The sequence below is a fragment of the Staurois parvus genome, unplaced genomic scaffold (genome assembly GCF_062004578.1).
Source record: "Staurois parvus isolate SC_StPar_1 unplaced genomic scaffold, SC_StPar_1.0 ptg001978l, whole genome shotgun sequence".
Lineage (NCBI taxonomy): Eukaryota > Metazoa > Chordata > Amphibia > Anura > Ranidae > Staurois > Staurois parvus.
In genome coordinates this window covers 245,988-263,119 of record NW_028319774.1, presented here as the reverse complement: position 1 = coordinate 263,119, position 17,132 = coordinate 245,988, and the positions used below count along the sequence as shown (strand labels likewise).

Genomic DNA, 17,132 nt, shown 5'->3' with positions numbered 1-17,132 from the left:
TATTTTTTATAACAGAAATGAGAAAATATTGTTTTTTTTAAAAGATAGAGAATTAGAGTTCCGATTTTCCAGAATCCAGAATAATCTTTTGCTTACTTTGGTCCAACCAGTTTGGTTGTATGAGTTTGTTTTTGGAGTAGGTGGTAGAAGGTAGAGAGATGGGAGCTGGACGGTGTAGAGCTGTTGAAGAGTGTTATGAGGCCCATGGGCTGAGTGTTCTCACACCAGTGCAGGTGAGGTAGCATATGTCTAATTCTGAGGAATTTGTAGAAGTCTTTCTGGTCCAGAAAATAAGTGAGGCTGGGATCCTGAAACGTTCTTATGTAAGTGTTGTTCAGCAGATCTTTGACAGAGTAAATGCCCTTTGTGTACAAGTTTACAGGTGGATATCTTCAGATAGGAGTTCCAAGGTGAGAAGAGAAGGCATTGCAGAACTTTTTGCAGTATGTCCAAAGAGGATTACGCCAAAGAGTTCCACATTGATATGATTGGTGTTATGGTGTTCAGGAATTCTGGTCAGTTTCTATCATTGCACCATGGAGAGTATTCTTCCCATCCACACTGCAGTGTAGTATGATGACTGTAGGATGGAGGATAGGAAGTGTCGGTCTCGGGAGGAGAAATAAAGCACAGCGGATCATAGGTACAGATCTATCGAATTTGGACACAGCTATGCCAGCAGACTAAAAAAGAGAGCAAATGGCAGAGTGATCCATCCCGGTTACAGTGTGTTTGTATCTATGATAAATGACAGGCTAAACCCACCTGGAGACTTTCTCCACACCTGGAGTGTGCTGAGCTCTTGGAGAACGTCTACACAGTGTTTCCAGATTGGCTTTATCACCCCAACGAGCTCGCTCCAGTTCATGGATGTCATCATTATGTTTGGAGGATCTCACCAGTCAGGAGCCTTTCCTGTCATCCTACATGTTCCCTTCTGAGGATTGTTCTATCCTTCCAAACAAATGTATGAAATCATGGATGAGTCCTCCTTCTATGTGATCTAGAAGATCTTCAATCACAATGTCTTTATGGATGAAGTGGATGGCCCAGTTTATATATTATTTATTGCTTTACAGCTTTATTCCCTCCAGGATTCATTCTTTATTTATAGAACCATTCAAGGAAGTGTTCTTACTGTGAGAGATCTCCACCACCATTCCTCTGTGACCATTACATCCTTGTCATTTATGTCTAACATCTTCATTATCAGTGGATTGATAGATATTCTTATACTTTAAAGAATATTTTTACATTTTCTTCACCAAAAAGATTTGATTTCAGAGGGAATCTGTTTTAATTTATTTTCTATATGTAATAAAATATCTTTGTTAAAGTGTTGGTTCCATAAGAGCTAGAATGATTTGTTCTTCCTTATCTTGTGTTATATTTGAATTTCCCTGGTAGCCGTGTAAGGCAGATATTTTACAGGAATGATTATTCAGGCTCCATTCACACCAATGCGTTTTTTAGTGCATTTTGCTTTTCTCAGAAACGCAGAACAGTCCCCTTACCATGGTTTCCTATGGGCCATGTTCACATCTAGGCTTTTTTGAGCTGCTGTGTTTTTGGAAAGGGCCTGGGACTTTTTAAAAAGCAGAATGCAGCATATTTTCTACAATAGAGTTCAATGGAGAATCTCTTGAATTGCATGGTTGTGCATTTTTGCATTTTTATTCTGCCCAGCAAAAAAAAAAAAATTCCACTTTGAAAACTGAAAAAAAAACATGAAATACGCCACAAAGGTATCACAAACATATCTAAGTGCAAGTGTACAATCCAAACGCACACATTCCTGCATTAAAAATGGCTGTGTGTATAAGTGGGTGCAGTAGTGATCGTCGGCTGGAACCGAACAGAATCAGCGAGGGAGAATGTCACCAGCACACCGAGGATCACCAATATGGGGCCAAACGTTTTACTGAACGATCACATAGTTACAGCAAGGCAATGCTTTGGAGACTCGCAGGACCCCTCCGTCACATGCCTGATGAAGGGGCCCTGCGAGACTCCGATACATTGCCTTGCTGTAACTATGTCATCGTTCATTAAAACTTTTGGCTCCATATTGGTGATCCTCGGTGTGCTGGTGACATTCTCCCTTACAAACATATCAAAAACACATAAAAAACTCAAAATGAACTGCGAAAAGCACTGCAAAAAAAAAACAAAAAGCAAACTACAAAGCTGTGAACAGAGCCTTACAGATGTTTCTCGGGGCTGCAGTTCCTCTGAATTCCAGAAGGTGGTGATCTCACTTCTTCCCAGACAGGACTTCTCTATGGAAAACAGACAGGAAGTGATGTCAGGTAAAGACAGGAAGTGATGTCAGGCAGGAAGTTCCAGGTGGTTTTGAAGTATAAAAAAGACGTTACCAGAAGCAGCAGCAGACGAGGTAATAAGATGTTATTTCCTATTTACACTCAGTAACCCTCCATCATGTCCATCCTCTTCCTCCATAGTCACGTCCGTCCTCTTCCTCCATAGTCACGTCCGTCCTCTTCCTCCATAGTCACGTCCGTCCTCTTCCTCCATACTCACGTCCGTCCTCTTCCTCCATAGTCATGTCCGTCTTCTTCCTCCATCATAATGTCCGTCCTCTTCCTCCATAGTCACGTCAGTCCTCTTCCTCCATAGTCACGTCCGTCCTCTTCCTCCATAGTCACGTCCGTCCTCTTCCTCCATAGTCAGGTCCGTCCTCTTCCTCCATAGTCAGGTCCGTCCTCTTCCTCCATAGTCAGGTCCGTCCTCTTCCTCCATAGTCAGGTCCGTCCTCTTCCTCCATAGTCACGTCCGTCCTCTTCCTCCATAGTCACGTCCGTCCTCTTCCTCCATAGTCACGTCCGTCCTCTTCCTCCATAGTCACTGTGACGTCTTTTATCTCCAGCAGATGATGATACACACATATATAGTGTGGGAACCCAGATGAACCCCTTCAGGGGCAGAACATCCCCCACTTCCGGGGCCGGAACATTCTCCTCATTGTGGAGATAAATTCTAGTAATATGGTCCTCTAAACAAACAGCACTGACAATAAATAGACAAGACAAGGACCATCCTGACCATACATGGCCTACAAAGGGCAATGATGACACTACACAGGCAGCCAATGGGCAATCATTACACTATGCAGCCAACACAATGATGGAGTGCCGGGGTCAGGAGTATGGAGCATAGAGCCCCTTACATTGCTGCTCAGGAGGAAGGAAACATTCCCCAGCCGGCCATGAAGAATATGTTCCATCATTGGTGTCAGAGGGAGGGAAATACTGAGGGGTCTGAGGGAAGTAGAGGAGCTGAGGGGTCTCTGAGGAGGTAGTGGGACTAAAGAACTCTGGATCCTCTGAGGGTTTCCTGCATCTGAAGGACTCTGGGACCTCTGAGGAGGAGGAGTAACTGAAGAACTTTGGGAGCCTGTTAGGAGGTAATAGGGCTGAACAACTCTGAGAGGTTAGTGGGGCTGAAGGACTGTGGGGGCCTCTGAGGGGGTATTCAGGCTGCAAGGCTCTGAGGTAAGAGGGGGCTTTAGGGCTCATAGGAACTCTTGGTCTCTGATGGTCCTCCCACCCCTCCTTCACTTACTTTTCTGACCTCCTTAAAGAACTCCTGTCAGCACGTGTAGGGAGTCTTCACCTCCCCATCTCACTGGTCAAGACACAGAATAGAACAAAGAAGGACACTTGGTCCTTGGGGAGGTCTGTATGCATAGCATTAATGCTTAATGGGCGGACAGTCTAATACCTTCCCATACCAAATAATCTAGCAGTTCCCGGTGTTGGAAATCAGAGCCAGAAAAATCCACTGCCACTCTGTACAATGTCCTGGAAATGTCAGAATACTTGGCAACTAAGAGATCAAACCCTTCCCCCTGCTGTCCTCCTCCTACCCACACATAGAAGAGATGAGAACAGACTCCTCCCCCACAGCTCTCTACTCCACCAGCACCATCCTCCTGCTACCCAATCCCTTCTCTTATTGCAGAGAGTGACAGTGACATCACTCCTGTCAGCAGGCTGCTGGAGATTGGAGCCTTGCAGCCGGAGTTCTGCCAATTATCCTGATTATCCAGCAATTCCGGCCAGCAAGTTCCCCTTCCTGGACATCATGATGACCCGACATTGACCTCACAGCACTGCCTCAGAGCAAACAAGTCATAGGAAGGATCAGATTTATCATTCCTTGTCTGCAGATCTAATACTCATCAAAACCAGTTCAGAGACCAAACAAACCCAACAGAGAAAAGGGGATTTCTGATGCAGCAGGTCAAGAGGGTCCCGGGACCTTGAAAATTTTGTAAACCCTAAACAGTCCAGACTGAATGTCTTCCCATGGGGGGAGTAGTCCTTAAATGTCCATCAACCCTCCTATTTCCCCCTCACATCCACATCCTATTATTGTGTGACCAATACCATCCAAATCATTCTTACTTTCATTTCCCAAAGTTATCCGTCTACAAGGAGACCTGTATAGATCACATGATGGCACCAATGAGGATGGAGGAGGATCGGAGTCACATGACTGAGAAGATACTAAACCTCACCCTGGACATCATCTACCTGCTGACCGGAGAGGTGAGGAGGATTCTGGGAGGTCACATGACATCACTCTCATCTCTATTAATAAAAAACAGACCTGACCGGAGAGGTGAGGAGGATTCTGGGAGGTCACATGAAATCACTCATCTCTGTTAATAAAACACAGACCTGACCAGAGAGGCAAGGAGGATTCTGGGAGGTCACATGACATCACTCTTATCTCTATTAAAAAAACACAGACCTGACCGGAGAGGTGAGGAGGATTCTGGGAGGTCACATGACATCACACTGATCTCTATTAATAAAACACAGACCTGACCAGAGAGGTGAGGAGGATTCTGGGAGGTCACATGACATCACTCTGATCTCTATTAATAAAACTCAGACCTGACCGGAGAGGTGAGGAGGATTCTGGGAGGTCACATGACATCACTCTTATCTCTATTAATAAAACACAGACCTGACCGGAGAGGTGAGGAGGATTCTGGGAGGTCACATGACATCACTCTCATCTCTATTAATAAAACACAGACCTGACCAGAGAGGCAAGGAGGATTCTGGGAGGTCACATGACATCACTCTGATCTCTATTAATAAAACTCAGACCTGACCGGAGAGGTGAGGAGGATTCTGGGAGGTCACATTACATCACTTTTATCTCTATTAATAAAACACAGACCTGACCGGAGAGGTGAGGAGGATTCTGGGAGGTCACATTACATCACTTTTATCTCTATTAATAAAACACAGACCTGACCGGAGAGGTGAGGAGGATTCTGGGAGGTCACATGACATCACTCTCATCTCTATTAATAAAACACAGACCTGACCAGAGAGGCAAGGAGGATTCTGGGAGGTCACATGACATCACTCTGATCTCTATTAATAAAACTCAGACCTGACCGGAGAGGTGAGGAGGATTCTGGGAGGTCACATGACATCACTCTTATCTCTATTAATAAAACACAGACCTGACCAGAGAGGTGAGGAGGATTCTGGGAGGTCACATGACATCACTCTCATCTCTATTAATAAAACACAGACCTGACCGGAGAGGTGAGGAGGATTCTGGGAGTCTAACATGATATTCCTATTGGTTCCTCAATACAGAGATTTCCTCTTCTGAAATCAGGTGATCATATGACCATCACAGTGACTCCATGTGACTCCCTAAACCCTGAGAGACACAACATGCAGAAGATTCTAGAAGTCACCAAGAAGATGATGGAGCTGCTGACAGGAGAGGTGAGCTGTGCCGGGAATTCTGGGACATTCTCCAGTAACAGACAAGGGATGTGTCTGGATGGTGACTGTATCATTGTGTGTGTCAGGTTCCTATAAGGTGTCAGGGTGTCACTGTCTATTTCTCCATGGAGGAGTGGGAGTATTTAGAAGGACACAAGGATCTCTACAAGGACGTCATGATGGACAATCAGCCGCCCCTCACATCACCGGGTAAGAGGAGACTTTATTGTAAAGGAGAGAGCAGTACGGAGGATCCACCTAGATCCCCCATCATCTGATAAACACATAGAAACAATGGATTCAGTCAGTGTGTGTGTTTCCTACAGATGGATCCAGTCATGGGAACCCACCAGAGAGATGTCCCCGTCCTCTGTATTCCCGGGATTCCACACAGGAAGGTCACACCATCCCTCACCATCATCAGGTAGATGATGACAATTATTGGTATTTGTGATTTATACACAGCATGTTTGTTACAATGAATGTTTTATTATATCTTTCAGAGTGGAATCCTCGGGGATGATAATATTGATGTTAAAGAAGAGTATAAAGAGGAGGATGAGGAGTATGGAGTGATGGAGGAGTTTTCAGAAGGACACAAGGAGATGATGGAGCCACCTAATACCAGGAACCCACCAGAGAGATGTCCCCGTCCTCTGTATTCCCGGGATTCCACACAGGGAGGTCACACCATCCCTCATTGTTACAAGGTTGGTTGGACTGAGCATCTAGAACATACATTTGAGGAGAAAATATGTGGATTTTTCATGTGAGCTTATATTTATATATTTTTGGTGAAATTTCTAATTTTCTTGGTTTAGGTTGAAGATCTGATAGATATAGAATTTGAGGTGAAAGCAGAAGAAGAAGAGGCGTATGTGAGGGATGATCAGCAGTCTATGGAGGAGGATGGAATAACGGGGACATTTATAGAGGAGGACACTCCTACAGAGATCAGCACAGGTGGGTCATGAACACTAAATCCATTCCTCCACCCATACTGCTCACTGATTGGTCCAGAGTAGGGCGGGGACTGGGTGATATCAGCCTGTAATCCCCTGGTCACTTTCCTGAGCTGTGTTCCCCGTCCTGTATTCCTGGATTTCTCTCGGATAATCTTCCTTCTCTGTGCTGCAGACACAATTTATGTATCTAGACTGGATTTATGGAGATTCTGGGGTTCAGCTGGCAGCATTATTTGATCTGGGCTACTGGGACGTGATTTGGATCTCCTTCCCCATGCCCAGGTCTAGTATGATCTCTGACCGATCATTTCTCCCAGGGTTCCTTGCTCTGTGGTCTGCTGGCTGTGCCGGGTGGAGGGATATGTCTGTAGTGTCTCAGACCCAAGTCACTGAGTGCAGTCTCAGGAGATGGGAGGCAGCGGTGTGGGATCTCTGCAACTTGTCTACAGTAAACATTTAACCACTTGACCTCCAGAGGATTTACCCCCCTTAATGACCACGCCTCTTCTTGCTACTCCGCGCTGCACTAATTCAACTGATAATTGCGGTCATGCAATGCTGCACCCAAACAAAATTATGTCTTTTTTCACACAAATAGAGCTTTCTTTTGGTGGTATTTTATCACCTGTGTGCTTTTTTTATGTGCAATATACAAAAAAAGACCAAACATTTTGAAGAAAAATAATATTTTTTACTTTCGGCTATAAAAAATATATAGTAAACTCAAAGTTAGTTATAGATTTAGGCCAAAATGTATTCTGCTCCATGTTTTTGTAAAAAAAATCCCAATAAGTGTATATTGATTGCTTTGTGTGATAGTTATAGTGTCTACAAACTATGGGATAGATAATGGAATTTCCACAGCTTTTACTTTCTGACTGCCCATCACATTTCTTGAGGTGCTAAAATACCAGGATAGTACAAACACCCCAAATGACCCCTTTTAAGAAAGTAGACACCCTAAGCTATCTGCTGAGAGGCATATTGAGTCCATGGAAGATTTTTTTTTTCCCACAATTTTCTAGAAAATTACAAAAAGTTGTCATTTAAATTATATATTTCTTGCACAAGCCATGTGTATATGTGGAATTACACCCTAAAATATATTCTGCTACTTCTACTGAGTATGGGGGTACCACATGTGTGAGACTTTTTGGGAGCCTAGCCACATACAGGAGCCTGAAATCCAATGACCACTTTGAAAGCCTGAAGGTGCGTAACTTCCTCATTTCACTTCCTCACTACCTATCACAGTTTCGGAGGCTCTGAAATGCCAGGACAGCACCAAACCCCCCCAAATGACCCCTTTTTGGAAAGTAGGCACCCCAAGGAATTTAAAAAAAGGCATGGTGAGTATTTTGCAGATCTCATTTTTTCTCACAAGCTTTTGAAATATAAAAAAAGAAAATAAAAAATGTTTTTGTTTTTTTCTTAATTATCCAAAAACTTGTGGTAACAAACGAGATCTGCAAAATACTCACCATGGTTCTTAGCAAATTCCTTGGGGTTTCTACTTTCCAAAAAGGGGTCATTTGGGGGGGTTAGGTGCTATCCTGGCATTTAGGGCCTCCAAAACTGTAATAGGTAGTCAGGAAGTGTAATGAGGAAATAAAGCCCTTTAAAAGCCTGAAGGTGCTTATTGGATTTTGGGGTCCTGTACTTGGCTAGACTGTCAAAATGTCTTTCACATGTGGTACCCCCATACTCGGGAGATGTAGCAGAATGTATTTTGGGGAGTAATTCCACATATACCCATGGCATATGTGTGAGCAGTAAATCATTTGAGTGACAACTTTCTGTAAAAAAAAAAAAAAAGTTTTTTTGTAATTTTCCAAAAACTTGTGGTAAAAAATAAATTCTTCTATTGATTCAACATGCCCCAAAGGAAATAGTTTGGGTGTCTACTTTCCAAAAAGAGGTTGTTTTGGGGGGTGGGGGAGTTTTATGCCCAGCATTAGAAGTTTATGCCACACATCACTCACTCTTCTAACCACCTGAAGACCAAGCCTTTTTGTTCACATGAAAAAAATCTATATATTTTGCTAGGAAATTAATTTAAAACCCCAAAAATTATATATTTTTTAAAGCAAACACCCTAGTGAATAAAATGGTGGGTGCTGAAATTTTTTCTGTCCCATAGTACTTGCACAGCGATGTTTAAAACGCAATTTTGTTTATTAAAAAATACACTTTTTTTTACTTTTAATGCACAAAAATACAATATATTGGCCAATTATTTGGTAAAATATAAAAGATGATGGTATGCCGAATAAATAGATACCAAACCTGACCTGCTTTAAAACTGTGCATGCCCTGTGCAATGGTGACAAACTGCATATGTTTTTAATATCCATAGGTAACGTTTTAAAGCCTTTACAAGCTACCATTGTAGATTTACAGAGGAGGTCTAGTGTTAGAATTACTGCCCTTCATCTGACTATTGTGGTGATACCTCACATGCATGGTGCAACTGCTGTTTACATACCAGCACAGGATCAAGGCTCACAAACGCAGGTGTGCACGCGGGGGTGAGGGTACTTTCTTTTTTTTTAAGTTATTTTGATTTTTTATCACTTTTAATGCTATCACAGGGAATGCAAATATCCCCGATAACTTCAATGGGCATTGCCATAGATTCTTTTTTGAGAAATCTGGGGTCTATCAGACTCTAGATATCTCCTCTGCCCTTACATTATCTAATCAAACCAACATCGGTGTGATCAGATGCTTTCCCAATTTACAAATGGCGCTGTTTATATTCTGTGAAAATGAAGTGATGAAATGCCCGTAGATTACGATTTCCTAGATTATAGAGATGATTGGCACGATTTTAGTCTCCAATCAGCTCTATGGTCAGCTGGCAGAAACACCGGCTGCATTCTCAGGTTCCCCCGATGGCACGGGACTGCCCGAGAAAGCCTTGGAAGGCAGAGGGGGAGGGGGGGGGAATCATATCCCGCTGCTTGTAAAAGCAATCCTGCAGCTAATTATCTACTAGGATTGCTTTTACATGAAAGCCGATCGCCAGCTGAAAAAAATAATACCAGGATGATGCCTGCAGATGTAGGCATCATCCTGGTATAACCATTCAAAGTCCAGGGATGTAACAGTACATCGCTGGTCCTTGTTGAGTATATATACTATATTCTTTTTTTGTATGCAGCCTGTGGACTGAATGAATAAAAGAGAAGAAATCTCTGCCAGAAAAAGTGTGTGGTATGCCCACCATTAGAATATAGTGCCCTGCATCCACCCACTTCTAATGGTGGGCACACATTAGGTCACGCGGTGCCACATGCGCCAGTTCCAAGATTGTACAAATGTCTAAATAGTGGCACGCTTGAATAAAAATTGTCCACGTATAAGTGGTACCCCATATGGAAAAAGGATGACACCAAGTCCCAAACTATCTTTCCACTGCTCCCTATGTAGTCTGGGCATCCAGGGGGCTCCACATGACTATCTTTTCCCTCGTAAATCCAAAACTTATAAGTATAGCCTGTTGTCCTCTCACAGGTCTTCTACATCTTGACCCCATATCTGGCACGCTTGCTGGGGAGAAATTGTTTGAATGCAAGGCGGCCAGAAAAATGAATGAGGGACTCATCAACGCAGATGTTTTGCTGGGGAGTATAGATATCTGCAATTATTGGTTAAGGTGATTTGCGAGGGGCTGAATTTTGTGGAGCCGGTCAAATTCAGGGTCACCCCGAGGATGACAGAGTGTATTGTCATTGAAATGCATAAAACACATTATACTCTCATATCTATGCCTGGCCATGGCAGCAGAGAACACGGCATATGATGAATCAGGTCTGTGGACCAATACAACCGCAATTCATTTCTTTTAGTAATGTCCATGTTGAGGGTTAGGCCCCCAAAAAATATAAATTCAAAAACCGTAATGGGTTTCCATGAGAATGGTCTGGTAATGTTTGAATGTTGGTTGGCGGTGATAAATTGTTGTGCATATAAAATTCTTTGATCCACAATCAACGCATAGAGATCTTCAGTGAAAAACAGCTTTAAAAAATCAAGCGGAGGAGTTAAATCTGCTATTTCCACCTGAATTCTGGTTTGGGCAACTCTATGGGTGTCAAGGTCCTACCTTTTCCCAGAGGTTTGCTGCTCCATATGCTGGCATCCATCTTGGGTTTCTGCAAAGCATGGTGGGAGCCTTTTATGATTTCAGGCCTCTGCGGTCCATCCCCCAGAGGGGTGTGGTTGAGCACATTTAAGCCTGTTGTCTGCACTTCCTCTTTGCATTCGTGTCCTGTATCATAGTGTTGTTGCAGCTCTTACTCTACTCTCGTGGCTCTCCTGGAAACCGACTCGGCTTTGACTAAGACTATTCTCAGCCTTATCCCTTTATCTGGCCTCCCGTTGCTGACCCGGCTTGTGACCTGAGTATTCTTGTCTACCGTTCGGTATTGTCTGTCCCGCTGTTATTGACCCGGCCTGTCCGACTACGCTATCGTTCTTGTCTGGTTCCTACCAGCTATACGCCATTGGCGGCGGCCATTACCGCAGCTGGGGTTTCTCGGGGGCCGCGACCTGGTCCCTGGCTGTGTCAAGTCCATCCCCACCATCAGGGGCCCTGGTGAAGGGCAGCCTGGGGCTTAGTCTCCGCGCTCTGAGGGACTCCGGTCTGTGGGTGGTGGTTGTCGGCAGTCGGTGCGTGACCCTACCTTTAAGCCTGCCTGTCCATTCCACAGCTCTTGCCCTGACAATGGGCCTGTGTGTGAATTCTTGGTGGTTGCGTGACAATACTTGTGCTTGCCACCTCACCAGCTTGTACTGCACTTATGGGACTCACCACGTCACCAAGTCATACTGCAGTGCTGGTATTAATAAGTGTTCTTGCAAGAACACTTATTGTTATCTCACAAATATATTCTTATTATTATAGCCAAATTTACCACCCTAACTCCTCCCACAGTTTTTACACTACAAAGACAAGTAATATATCAAAACGTGCTGATTGTTCCAGATTGGATTGCTATTTGTGGAACGTTTCACCGAATGGTTCACAAAATATCGTGGTTTTTGTGGTGAAATTTTCCCATAGGAATGAATGGAGCAACTTCAGTTGGGGCTGACAAAGTTAGAGTGTGGAAGGAAAAATCAGGACATGATTTCTAAACTTGCATCACTCCCTCATTTTCAAGCCCACCTACACAAATTTTATATCAAAACGTTCAGCTATCCCTGCTGCCACTAAAAATGTTCACAACTAAGCCATAGTCCTGATAGTTTTCACAATATGACCATTTGTTTGCAACTCATGCCGCCCATTGACATTCATTGAATCTCCACTCTAGACACCTGAAATTTGAAGGGACATTTCTAAACTGCGACTGTGCCTTCATTTTTCAGAGACATACTATGCATCAAAATGTAGGTCTGGGTCTTATGATTCTCACAATATAAAGCTCTTTGCTGTAGGATTTATACTTTTAAAACTACAACCGTTTGAAGATGGCAACTGCCAGTGAAGTGAGCAAGTTGGAGCAGTTTGTTTATAAAAGTTCCTCTCAGCTTGCACTAGAGTGAGTTGCCATAGCAACCCAGCTGTGTGAGCAGCCAGCAGAGTGACCAAAGCTACTCCGCCCACTCCAGTTGTGCAGGCAAGAACACTTCACACAATTTCCCCAGAAATTGTAGATTTTCTAGTTATTATTATTATACAGGATTTATATAGTTCCAATACAAGAGGGAGAGGAGGGCCTGATCCTGGGAACTTACAATCTAAGAGAAATGTGAAAGGATGTACTAGGCCACTGGTGCTCGCCAGTTCACCAAAAGGTAGCGTGGCACTAGTACTGGCACTCTGAGAGTCATCAAAATTTACCAGCAAGTGCTAGCAGAGATCAGGCCTGATTCGGTGAACACTGTGGTTTTGTGTACAATGTATCAAGTGACAATGACCTACTGACACTGCACTTGCTGAGGGAGACGGGGGGGGGGGTAAGCTTAGGGGCTAAATGCAGGTGCTGGCAGGTGCCGGGGCTGATCCCGCTAACGCTGCGTTTTTGGGGACACTATAGTAATGTGAACGCTGGTATAGTGCTGATCTGATCAAAGATATTGACCCGTTCAGACACTATACTAGCAATGGAGGTTTCTTGTGTATGAGCATCTTCCTGGCAATCAAGGGGTTAAATGTGATTACTGGTGTACTGATGGGCAATCTGACGCCATCTGGGAGGTGCGTGAAAACCACTGGAGTGCCAATCAATTATATATGTGATTTTGTGCACCCATGCCGCCCTGTAGCAGTATTTCTGCTATAGGGCGGTCAGGAAGCGGTTACAGAAACTGTTTCTGATACGGCGCTGTGTTACTTTAACTGACAATTGCGCGGTCATGCAACGCTGCACTAAAATTAAATTTACAGATTTTTTCCCCACGAATTGGGCTTTCTTTTGGTGGTATTTGATCGACTGTGCATTTTTTTATTTTTTGCGCTATAAAAAAAAGACTAACAATTTTGAGAGAAAAAAAAACAATATTTTGGACTTTTTGCTATAAAACATGTCCAATAAAAAAATGTAAATATCAAATTTAGTCATAAATTTTGGACAAAATGTATTCTGCTCCGTGTCTTTGCTAAAAAAAAATCCCAATTTGTGTAAGTTAATTGGTTTACATGACAGTTATAGCATTTAGAAATGGCGGTATAGATACTGGATTTTTTTTAATATACTAATAATAGTGGAAATCAGCAATTTATGATGGCGATCAGCGACTTATGGCAGGACTGCGGGACTGAGGTGGACATTCTGACACTGGGGGGGAACTGACTTGGGGTCACTGACATCCACAGTGACACCAATATAGTGATCAGAGCAAAAAAAAAACCCACTGACACTGTACTAATAGCACTGGGGAGGAAGGGGTTAACTTCTGGAGACAAAGAGTTAACTGTGTGAGGGGAGAGTTTTACTAGGGGGTGGGGTCTGTTACTAGGGGGTGGGGTCTGTTACTAGGGGGCGGGGGGGTGTACCTCTCTGTTACACACTATCCCGGAAGGCTGAGCTCAGTGATCCTGGAACAGTGTGCTGAAAGCTGACAGGGAGGAGAGCTCCACTGAATTCAATGCAGCCTTCCTCTCTGGCAATCGCCGGGCTCTGGCGGGTAATCACTGGCTGGAACCCAGTGATTGACATCCACAGCCATGGTGGTCACGCCCCTCGTGTGCGCTCCCTACCCCAGAATGCAGGATTATGTATATATATGTGATCCTCCACACAGGGGCCACCTTATAGCAGTATATTTACTGCGAGTGGTCCCCTAGTGGTTATGCTTCCACTGATTACTGAATATCAATATTATGAGTCCTGACCCTTACACTGTATAATTTATATTGTACATTACATACTCCTGATCCCTGCACTATATACTCTATGTTGTACATTACATACTCCTGACCCCTGCACTATATACTCTATGTTGTACATTACATACTCCTGACCCCTGCACTATATACTCTATGTTGTACATTACATACTCCTGACCCCTGCAATATATACTCTATATTGTACATTACATACTCCTGACCCCTGCACTATATACTCTATGGTGTACATTACATACTCCTGACCCCTGCACTATATACTCTATGTTGTACATTACATCCTCCTGACCCCTGCACTATATACTGTATGTTGTACATTACATCCTCCTGACCCCTGCACTATATACTCTATGTTGTACATTACATACTCCTGACCCCTGCACTATATACTCTATGTTGTACATTACATACTCCTGACCCTGCACTATATACTCTGTTGTACATTACATACCTCTGGCCCCTGCACTATATACTCTGTTGTACATTACATCCTCCTGACCCCTGCACTATATACTCTATGTTGTACATTACATACTCCTGACCCCTGCACTATATACTATATGTTGCACATTACATACTCCTGACCCCAGCACTATATACTCTATGTTGTACATTACATAGTCCTTACCTTTGCACTATATAATATTTTGTACATTACATACTCCTTTCCCCTGCATGCTCTATATACTCTATGCTGTACATTACATCCTTCTGACCTCTGCACTATATACTCTATGTTGTACATTACATACTCCTGATCCCTGCACTATATACTCTATGTTGTACATTACATACTCCTGACCCCTGCACTATATACTCTATGTTGTACATTACATACTCCTGACCTCTGCACTATATACTCTGTTGTACATTACATTCTCCTAACCCCTGAACTATATACTCTATGTTGTACATTACATAGTCCTTACCCCTGCACTATATACTCTATGCTGTACATTACATACTCCTGACCCCTGCTCTATATACTCTATTGTACATTACATACTCCTGACCCCTGCACTATATACTGTGTTGTACATTACATACTCCTGACCCCTGCACTATACACTGTGTCGTAAATTGCATACTCCTGACCCCTGCACTATATACTCTGTTGTACATTACATACTCCTGACCCCAGCACTATATACTCTATGTTGTACATTACATTTTCCTCACCCCTGCACTATATACTCTATGTTGTACATTACATACTCCTGACCCCTGCACTATATGCTCTATGTTGTACATTACATACTCCTGACCTCTGCACTATATACTCTATGTTGTACTTTACATACTCCTGACCCCTGCACTATATACTCTATGTTGTACATTACATACTGCTGATCCCTGCACTATATACTCTATGTTGTACTTTACATACTCCTGACCCCTGCACTATATACTCTATGTTGTACATTACATACTGCTGATCCCTGCACTGTGTACTCTATGTAAAGGCTGAAAATTTCAAGTCCTGAGCTACTAGCCAGGCCTTAAGACTTACTCGCTACCAACAAACACAAACAAACAGGGACACCTGTACACACACACACACAGACATGTACATACATACACACATACACACACAGAAACATGTACACACATGCACAGAGACACATGTACACACACACACACACACACATACAAACACATGTATACACACACAGGCACATACAGATACGCATACACACAGATATATGTACATTCACAGAAATACACACGCACAGACACATGTACATACATACACAGACACATGTAACCACAGACACATGTACATAGATACACACACACACACACACCTGTACATACACACACACGTGTACACGTATACATACATGTACATACATGCAGACACATGTACAGATATACATATGTACATACACACAGACACATGTACATGCATACACAGACACACACACAAACACATACACATGTACACGTACACACATACCACACCCCCATAAAAAGTTGCAGTACTTCGTTGTTATCTCACAGAGCAGGGTACTGCACTCTAGGGGGAGGCAGAGAGCACAGCACACACTCCTTCTTTTGCTTTCACTTTGCTCAGCTATTGATTAGTCTGACGGCTCCCAGTGCCACTGACAGATCTGGCCTGAGCTCCGAGCCTGCTCAGCAAGACAGCCCTGGGGGACACACTTCCCTCCAACATAATTTCCACTCGCTATTAGCGAGCAAGCGAGTGGAAATTTCAAGCCGTGCTCTATGTTGTACATTACATACTCCTGACCCCTGCACTATATACTCTATGTTGTACATTACATACTCCTGACCCCTGCACTATATACTCCATGTTGTACATTACATACTCCTGACCCCTGCACTATATACACTATGTTGTACATTACATACTCCTGACCCCTGCACTATATACTCTATGTTGTACATTACATACTCCTGACCCCTCAACTATATACTCAATGTTGTACATTACATACTCCTGACCGCTGCACTATATATTCTGTTGTGCATTACATATTCCTGACCCCTGCAATATATATTCTGTTGTGCATTACATACTCCTGACCCCTGCACTATATACTCTATGTTGTACATTACATACTCCTGACCCCTGCACTATATACTCTATGTTGTACATTACATACTCCTGACCCCTGCACTATATACTCTATGTTGTACATTACATACTCCTGACCCCTGCACTATATACTCTATGTTGTACATTACATACTCCTGACCCCTGCACTATATACTCTATGTTGCACATTACATACTCCTGATTTCTGCTCTCCCCCCTCCCCCACTGCTATATTTACACATAATATGGATTCTCTTTTGTTACCCCCATTTCCTTCCAGCTGGACATTTTATATCGGATGATGTGATTGGAGCACAGACTTTTACATGGTGATAATAATGTGATAACATCCTCTAACTTTGGACCCTTAAACAGAAAGTGATAATGAGGGAGGAGTCAATACCCCAATGATGGTGGTCTTCAGGATCAGTCCAGTCTTCATCTTGGTTGTTCTCCCCCCATCCTCA

The 17,132-nt window shown here is 43.2% G+C and overlaps 1 protein-coding gene across 1 annotated transcript; it reads left to right on the top strand.

The window, feature by feature from the left end:
- Positions 1-245: 245 nt before the first annotated feature.
- Positions 246-6,874, top strand: LOC149433108 (uncharacterized). Its single transcript, XM_089664651.1, has 7 exons — positions 246-410; positions 4,443-4,571; positions 5,646-5,780; positions 5,867-5,990; positions 6,107-6,204; positions 6,284-6,490; positions 6,602-6,874. The coding sequence occupies exons 1-7, from the start codon at positions 246-248 to the stop codon at positions 6,752-6,754; spliced, it is 1,011 nt and encodes a 336-aa protein (XP_089520777.1). The 3' UTR covers positions 6,755-6,874.
- Positions 6,875-17,132: the final 10,258 nt, after the last annotated feature.

What these genes read in the sequence shown, in the direction of transcription:
- LOC149433108 (XM_089664651.1), top strand. Translation starts at nt 246, where the DNA reads ATGTCTAATTCTGAGGAATTTGTAGAAGTCTTTCTGGTCCAGAAAATA. An exon ending in CTTCAGATAGGAGTTCCAAG is followed by an intron (nt 411 to 4,442) that starts GTGAGAAGAGAA and finishes CATTTCCCAAAG; the next exon opens with TTATCCGTCTACAAGGAGAC. An exon ending in TGGAGCTGCTGACAGGAGAG is followed by an intron (nt 5,781 to 5,866) that starts GTGAGCTGTGCC and finishes TGTGTGTGTCAG; the next exon opens with GTTCCTATAAGGTGTCAGGG.